Consider the following 8,651-nt stretch of genomic DNA (forward strand, 5'->3'; position numbering starts at 1 on the left):
TCTTTCTCTCTTTCTTTCTCTCTTTCTTTCTCTCTTTCTTTCTCTCTCTCTCACTCACTCTCACTCTTCTCAGCTGGCTGCCGGCTGATCGTCCCGCTGCTGCCATAATGGCCGTGAACACAAAAGTCCCGGGGATTGCGGGGCAGGGTGAAGTGAGGGGGAGGGGTGCCATTTGGGTGGCCTAACCGGCCGGGGCAACAGGCCGGACTGAAAAAATACCGTCCGCTTGTACACGCCATGAATCGTAGGTTTGTCTATCTCATTGACAGGAGAAGATCGTTTTCGGTTTGTCCCTTATTAGGGGGTCAAAAGTTCAAAAGTATTTCGCGGCACTTCACATCGAAACCTCATACCGTGTATATAAGCCCCCTCTAGTTACTAATAACCAAGAATTTCCAAAATATTTTAAAATGGATTTGAATTTTTACTTTAATCATTGTATAATATAATTTAATTCTTCACATGCAGCAGTATGCATTTAAACAAACCAAACTGCCGTTTGATCACATTAATTAGTTTCTTAAGGGGCGTTATTTGGAGTGTTTGTACACCACATTTTGAAAGTATGCCTGTGCAAGCCGCACATACGTTAAATTAAGATAAATATGCTAAACTCATAAATGCTGTTCTGCCTCATTTCGTCTGTGATTTTTGACGTCTCTGACCGTCTTTCTTTCTTTTGTCCGCAGGTCAGTGACTCGGTACTGCACGCGGGAACCGACGGAGACTGGTCGTTGCGTCACATTACGACGCGTGCCTCACCTTGGAGCGCCCTGCGTACGACCGGTAGGCTCCACACGTATCAGGCGTGACGTTCGGGCTGCCTACCCCGCCCATGGCAGGCTGACGGCCTGATACCCAGGGGGTGGTTGGTCTAGCACATTCGTTTCCATCTTCTCTTGGAAAAATTGGCGGAGGTTTATGCGAAAATTTTCGACGGCGTGGGCCGTACAATTTCAATTTGAAATTGTAAATTTACAAGCACTCCGTGTTGACTTCGAATTGATCGAAAAGGAACAATAGGGAAATTTACAACATTTTGTGGCTGTGGCTGTCTCTTTCCGTGGTCAAGTCAGTTCAAGTTGTCAGTTCCTAGGCAAGTCAGTTCCCAGGAAAGTCAGCTCAAGTTGTCAGTTCAGTCTCGTTGTCAGCATCATGCAGTGACGCCATCGCATTCTGTAAACAGTGTTTAGTCAACCAGATGGAAATTTGCATCTAGTGTCAAGATATGCTGCAGGCCTCCGAGCACTATAAATCGGGATGTTCTGGTCAACAATATAAACAAAGTAAGAGATGGACTTAAGCACACATCGTTTAAGGGTGACTAAGACAGACGCTGTTACGGCAGGTGGGTCAGCTCGCGTTGGAGACGGAGGCTACCAACCGCCTCCGGCTAGTTCGGTATTCATCGGACGATTTCCCGAAGATTCACTCTCAACCACTTGTAAATAATCCTAGTGGATTTCGTTCCTTATAGCTTATAAGTGGTTATAAGTAATTACGGCCAAAGGAGGTCTGAGTCACTCATATGCTTACAAGCTCTAGTCGACAACTTAAGTTGTCATTCTCGACGTAGATCTACGCGATTTTGGGCTATCCATGAAATTTTTCGGTAGCACGACTTTATCATCTTTACGAAGGCCTTTAGGAAATGCCAAAAGACTTTCCATTTAGTTCACGACTACTTTTGCTACGCCCCACCTTTTTTTTAACAGTGTTCCACATAAGGCTCCATGTGCGGCCCGCCTTTGGCCCGCTTGACGTCACTGAGTCGGGGCCATATGCAGCCCGGAGTCCACCCTGCTAAAAAAATCCTCCCCAAGAAATAATTTTTGCAAACGCTTTGAAAATGGAACGGCATCGATTCAGCTGCCTAATAACGTACACGGTAATAACAATGCCTGATTGCTTGAGGAAAAGGGAAAAACTTCAAGGAAGAGAAAATCTTCTAAAAAATACGATAATTTTCTATTGTTTTCAGAACATATCCTCAAAATCTGGGGACTTTGTTCTTATATATGTTAAAATGTCAAGTGTTGGCTTATTATCGTATCGTGTTATTAACGCATCGCTTTAAGAACACTTTATGAGATTGCATGCAATATTGCCAAGTCTTCAAACGATACGATCAACCGTGAGTAATAAGCCAAAACTATACACTATTTTTCAAGTTCAATTTTAGATGTTGTGTTTGCTCAGACGTTTTCTCGGAACATTTAACAAAAAGAGCTACCTTGTGCACCGTTGGCTTAGTACTAAATAAAGTTCATGTGGTCATTGTAATTGGGCCATAGAAGAAAAAAAATGCCACAGCATCTAGGTCTTATATCATTTTATTTTCGATGATGGTAGGAATACTAGACATGTGTGTACTACAACGCACACAAATCGATGGCAGATGAAACAAAACACACGTTCACATTTAAACGTTCACTCACATTCACACATTCGCACGCCTCTCTGGAGATCTCTGCTGTCTATCACTGTTCACAGTCGGGTTCAGCGAGGCTTGATGACTATTTCGCACACTTTAGTGGTGGTAGGTGGTGTAGGGGGAGGAGTAGGATGCAACAGCCACGGCCGGGGCGGCGGAGTAGGCAACCTTAGCGATAGGGGCGGCGTAGGCAGCGGGGGCGGCGTAGGCGACGGGAGCGTGGGCGACGGGGGCGTGTGCGTAGGCAGCGGGGGCGGCGTAGGCGACGGGAGCGTGGGCGACGGCCTTCACGGCGACGGCGGGGCCATCCTTGTGCACGACGGCGTTGAATCCGTTGACGGGGTCGGCGGTGTACTCGACGGTACGACGGCTGCCGTCGGGCTCGACGAGGGAGTAGGAGCCCTGGACGACGTCACCCTGGCGAGACTCCTGCTGGTTCTTGTTGTCGCCGGTCAGGGAGTCGTGGATGTCGTAGTTGTAGTTGTAGCTGGGGTTCGGGTCGTAGTCAGTGTCGACGGCCTTAGCGTAGGCGGGGGCGGCGGCGTACGCCACGGGGGCGTGGGCGTAGGCGGGGGCGGCGGCGTAGGCCACGGGGGCGGCGGGCAGCACGCCGGCGCGGGCCACGGCCACGAAGGCGGCGAAGACGACGAACTGCTCAACAGAATTGTAAACGGTTAGCATTGTCTTCCACATAAGCTAAGTGAGCTCTACTGCCAGTGTGCTTGGTGTGTAACCTACCTTGAATGCCATGGTGCTTGCTCGGTGCAGCTTTTGCTGGGTGTGATGCCCGGCTTGGGACGTCCGCCGGTTATATACTCGTCCCGCCCGGCGGCCGCCTCCCGCGCTGCCCATTGTGCTCTGCCGGCTCTCCCCCACCCAGGCGTGCGGGACCCGCGTGCGGGTGGCCAGTGCGGAGCAGGTGGGGTGGACAGGGCAGTTTGTGAAGGACCATCACCCCGCAGAGATGCATATCTCCCTTCCCTCAATGAAGTTTTGACGAATATGCATACTGTCGCTCGTATTTGAACTGGGAATTCTTATGCGATCAAAACCATTTTATTATTATTTTTGTGTTTTTCGGGCGTGGGGGGATATAATAGTACGTCCGATTAGTAAGTTGTTTGTTTTTGACTGGACATCGGTTGCTCTCTTCGTAGCGTCATCCCTTTTAAAATGACTAGAGTGCCCTGGGAGTGCCCTGGGAGTGCCCTGGGAGTGCCCTAGGCGTGCCCTGGGAGTGCCCTAGGCGTGCGTGGATCGAGGGCGACGTGAGTGCGTTGAGACGTCGAAGCGGGTATGCGACGCGAGTTCGGCTGAGTAGCGGGTGTCCTGCGAGTGCGGCACGAATGTGGCGGAGAAGTTCTACACTTTTAGCACCGCCTATGCACCAACCCTGTCGAGCACAAACGTGCTGCACTCGCAGCGTAGGGCACTCCTAGGGCAGTCAATTCATTTCATTGGGGTACTTGATGGAGATATTAAAAATTCGTGTTTCTGGAGCCAATGTCTGGCCGAGCTTCTCTGACCTCGGGGGTGGTGGTTTTCCCAAATTATCGCCACCCCCGTTAGTGATATTGCTGATAGCACCCTGTCGGGGACCACCGCCCCCTCTTGTTCGTGCTAACGGGCCAAGTCTGCTCACAGCCCGCCCCGCGCACGCCTCGCCGTGCCCGAGTGATGCTCTTGCAAAATAATCCGGTTTTCTGGTCCGAAGGCACACAGGACCGGTCGGAGGCGCACACTGCCCCGCCTCGGGGCCCACCTCACCACGCCGAACCCATGACTGGACCCAGGGGACCCAGCCTGATAGTGTGCTCGCCACTGGCCCAGTTTTTGGTCCCATTTCTGTCCTCAATGTCATTGGCTCCGAGGCCATTTGGGGTGGCTGAGCTGTGCACATTTGTAAGAAAGACTATATTATGGGTTTTGTGAGGACTTGAGTAATTGTGATATGAAGTTTGTGAGATTGTCTTATTTTGCAATTAGAGTGTTTCAGTTAAATTTACAGCTGAAGGGTCGAAGTAGAACATGTCAGGTTTAGTACAACAATTTATTTATTGTTTTAAAATTTAACATTGAGAACAGATCATTCTGTTCAAGGCCATGGTAGACTGCCAGAGCTGACTTGGCTAATGCTGCTCGCTAAACCGCATAGAGCCCTTTGTTTGTCTTGATTTGTTATTTGAGACAAGGGCAGGACATGGCGGCTGGCCGCCTCTCGGAATGCATTTCGAATATCGTTCGCGATAATTTTTCATACCCGTCCAGCCTGTCTGATCAGCCCAAATACGGGGTGTGCGCCTGCGAAGGCCTTGAGTGGGTTTCGACTGCTACACTGCCTCTTGTAGGGCGATTTAAAGGCACATGCCACCTGCTTATTTTGATTTATTTTAATTTTTGACATTACTTTTGAGATTTGAAACACGGACACACAGTTTAAAAACATTGCGGCATGTGTTTCGTGACTAAAAGCGATAGGCCTAAAAAAGTAATGACGGTAGTGACTTAGTTTTACGTTTTTAGAAGGAGATATGCGTTACCGGCGGTGGTAGGTGGCGGCGGAGCTGGCGTAGTGCACCAGGCCTGGGGCGGGAGCGTAGTGCACAGGCTGCACGACGTACTTAGGAGCCTGGGCCTCCTTGCGCACGACCGCGTTGAAGCCGTTGACGTCGTCGGCGGTGTAGTCGACGATGCGGCGGGTGCCGTCCGGCTCGTCGACAGAGTAGGACCCCTTGACGACGTCGCCGCTGCGGCTCTCCACCTGGCTCTTGGAGTCACCCGTCAGGTCATCTTGGACGTCGTACGAAAACTTGTACTCGGGGTGCGGGTCGTAGTCGAGGGACTTGGCGGCCAGGGCGATGGGTGCGGCAGCGGTGTAGGTGACGGGTGCCACGGGAGCCGCAGCGGCGTAGGCAACTGGTGCGTCAGCTACGTAGCTTACAGGGGCAGCGTGCTCGGCGGGGGCGTAAGACACGTGGTCGGCGTGCTCAGCGGGGACTGCGTAGGGCGCGGGCGCAGCGGGTTCAGCGTAGATAACAGGGTGGCCGTGTTCCGCGTACCCCGCGTATGCGAGGGGTTGTGGAACTACGCCCGCCCGTGCCACCGCCAGCACCCCTACTGCCACCGACAGAACCTGTTCGGCGGTAAATGCAAACTGTGAAAGTCAAGAGTGTGGCACAGTGTCAAATCTGTGGCATTTTGGTAAACTGTCGTAAGTCGACTTATGTCACAAAGTCTATTTACAATAAGTCATACTCAGCAGGTCAAACTGAGCATCACTGTAAATGGGTTCGCGTCTTTTGACGCCAAAACATTGGCATCTTATGACGCCAAATTCTGGCGTCTTATGACGCCAAATTTGGCGTCCTATGACGCCAAATCCTAAAAAAAAATCTTTTACTGGACGCCCAGAATTGGCGTCTTATGACGCCAAAATTTGGCGTTCTATTGAGGACGCCAATATTTTGGCGTCATAAGACGCCAACCCATTTACAGTGATGAATCAATTGAAAATAGACTTTGTGACATAATTTTACTTCCGACAGTTTGCCCAAATTACCCAGAAATCTCAACTTTTCTGCAAAGCCTCATTTTTGTTTTCAGTGCACGTGATGGCATATTTCTTTATCTAAGACAACCTAGGATGCAATCGTCACATTAATTTTCGTGTAACTTTAAAGAGGGACTTTAAAATTTACTAGGCTTTTCCCGGATGAAGTAATATCACGATGTAAGCAGTGTGACAGTTTTTATATCTTAACCATGAATTCCCCGAATGTGCGAGGCAATTGTTGTAATCAAAGCGAGTACTTCCAATGAGTTTGAGTCGTTTTCACCGAATTCTTTCCGTAAGCGATTGTGGTTTTTCTGACCTTGCCAAATTGTGATAGTAATCGAGGAACGCCATTCATGCATTGGGTGAGGACCATAAATTATGAATCAAATGGACTGAGGAAAGTAATTGTAACTCTGAGGCAGAAGACATGTTGGGGATAGTGATGTCGAGATCTGACTTTAGTATTCACAGTGTTGCAAGTTTGTAGAAAAGTTATAGTGAAATGACACCACAAATTATATGAAGCGCTTCTCACCACTCTAATAGAATTCAGATGGTTGAAATAATCGTCGTATGTAAACTTAAAAACTGCGGTTCACTTTGTAACTCAATGGGGCTTACCTTGAGCATTGCCATTTTTGAAGTCCTTCTTCGTCTCCAGCTCCAATGGAACTCGCTCCTAAACACGAATGGACGCCCTATTTATACACTTTCCTAGCCCTTTTCTCTGAACCAGGGCCCTTGCCCTTCCCCTTCCCTTCAAGATCCCTTTAGACCAGCGCCTCCCACTCCTCACCCTTCTCTCCATGTTCTCTTCTTCTTCTACTACGATTTGTTATGCTGTTAGACTAAGAGTTCTCTACCATGCGCCTCCTGCATCTTAAAGGTTGCGTCCGGAAACAGAGGCGCTGCAAAAGCTGCAACTCGGACCATGGAAGTAACGGACGCAGCCGCGGCAGCGCTTCCTTTCTTCTTCCTCCTCCTCCTAGTCTCCGCTTCCCCCTCCTACTGACTTGGCGCTCACTCTCGCTTTCGTCGTGCCTTTCCTTCTTCGGGCCGGCTGGCGCTCCCCACCCTCTCTTTTCCCTTTCCTCTGGACCGGCCGCCGCCCGGCTGTGCGACCGTGACCTTGGAGTGGCGCTCACGTAATACTCGGCTGCTCGTCTACAAATACGCCTCTCTCGAGTACTTTGAACCGTAACGCTGGTAAATTACGCGCGTGTGAGAGACCGAATTATAAAATGCATACGAGGGGGAAATAACTCCCCATCTAAGTGCGCACCCCTATTTTTGTCTTATTGAAACTTATTCAAACCAATTCAACTTAATTCAATTAAGAAATAATTTAAACCGATTGAAAAACAATTCAAGCAATTAAGTCCAGTTCAAGCCAATTCAAATTCAACTATCGTAATTTACACACATCATTGAGGTGTTATTTACGAGTAGCATATTACTATCGAAATCGCTTTGTATAATAAGTGTCTGCCTACACGCCTGAAGAAATAGTAAATCGCGATGTGACATAAAAGCCTGTAGGCACAGAACCCGAAGTGAGTCACCAAGGGCACTGTTAAATTATTGCACATAAATTATTTGCGAACGGTCCGAAAATTATTGCGATGGATTCAAATGCCACGTACACTAATCACTTTTTGATTTCCGCGGTATGTATTTTGTTCGAGGCCATTTGAATAAAATTTTAGAGGCTTCATGCTATGCCAGTATAATTGTTACTACTTGATGCCTCACCAAACGGTTACAAGTCGTTCCCTCATTGCCTTCTTTTCCTGGCACCATTCCAGTCTTCGTCTGTCTAGGAGTAGGTATCCCGCAAGTTCAAGTTCAACGGACTCTTGCGTCGAGCAACTATACCCCGCGCCGGAGCAGCATTCGCAATCTCCTGGTCCTGAACGACGGTAGCGAGGGGTATCGCCGTTCGCCCCTTCTCGGCAAAATGACCTGGTTTCAAATGAAACGAAAAATATTATGGTCTGCTTCAACGGGAGGAGACCTCAACGCGCGCGGGGTATCGCTCTGACCGGATCTTGACTCCACAAAGCCCGCTCGGCCACATTCGCCAGCACGGTGGGTATCGCCGAATGTGATTTTCGCTCGCGCGTGGGGTAGTTTCAGCGTGACAATGCTCACGTACTGCGCCACCCAGGCCGTTGCGCAATAGCACGTAATGCACTCTGTCCAACCACGCGGCCTCTCTTGTCAGGCGCAATGGCCGGGCTGGCCGTGCGCAGGAGGTCGTCGACCGCGACTCTTTGGAAGGAACCGCGGTGGGGAGGTAGAGGAACGGTAAGGACAGTCAGTGTCAGTGCTAGTGGGCCACCGCAGGACTGGAGCAGACTGGCGCATGGTGGCGCAGGGCTGGAGGGATGCTCTCGATCCCCTCCTCCATGCATTCGCGCCTATTCAAGTTTAAAATTGTGGTTTTTATTTATGTGCCACGAACCAAAACTAGACGCATAAACTACAGGCAAACTTCGTAGAAAAAAACACCTGTTTTGTTTGAAGGTTTTTCGGCACAAAACTATGACAAATTACACGAAAAAAAAGAATTAGCTGTCACAACCAATAAATTACACTGTTTAAATATTCGTTGTAAATTTACAACACATTTGATGTAAAGTTTGATAGCAACAAATGTTG

At 49.3% G+C, this 8,651-nt stretch overlaps 3 protein-coding genes across 3 annotated transcripts in view; 1 reads left to right on the top strand and 2 right to left on the bottom strand.

Annotated features, from left to right (window-relative positions):
• LOC113217635 (neurobeachin-like protein 1) overlaps positions 1–8,651 on the top strand; it is a 346,454-nt gene that overhangs the window by 127,635 nt on the left and 210,168 nt on the right.
• Positions 2,318–3,127, bottom strand: LOC113202345 (larval cuticle protein A2B-like). Its single transcript, XM_026416530.2, has one exon. The coding sequence runs from the start codon at positions 3,125–3,127 to the stop codon at positions 2,531–2,533; it is 597 nt and encodes a 198-aa protein (XP_026272315.2). The 3' UTR covers positions 2,318–2,530.
• Positions 4,471–6,949, bottom strand: LOC113202347 (larval cuticle protein A2B-like). The gene is made up of 3 exons (XM_052263716.1): positions 6,854–6,949; positions 6,612–6,669; positions 4,471–5,567 (listed from the first exon to the last, which is right to left on the bottom strand). The coding sequence occupies exons 2-3, from the start codon at positions 6,624–6,626 to the stop codon at positions 4,971–4,973; spliced, it is 612 nt and encodes a 203-aa protein (XP_052119676.1). The 5' UTR covers positions 6,627–6,669; positions 6,854–6,949; the 3' UTR covers positions 4,471–4,970.

The sequence above is a fragment of the Frankliniella occidentalis genome, unplaced genomic scaffold (genome assembly GCF_000697945.3).
Source record: "Frankliniella occidentalis isolate FOCC.00 unplaced genomic scaffold, Focc_3.1 Scaffold13, whole genome shotgun sequence".
Lineage (NCBI taxonomy): Eukaryota > Metazoa > Arthropoda > Insecta > Thysanoptera > Thripidae > Frankliniella > Frankliniella occidentalis.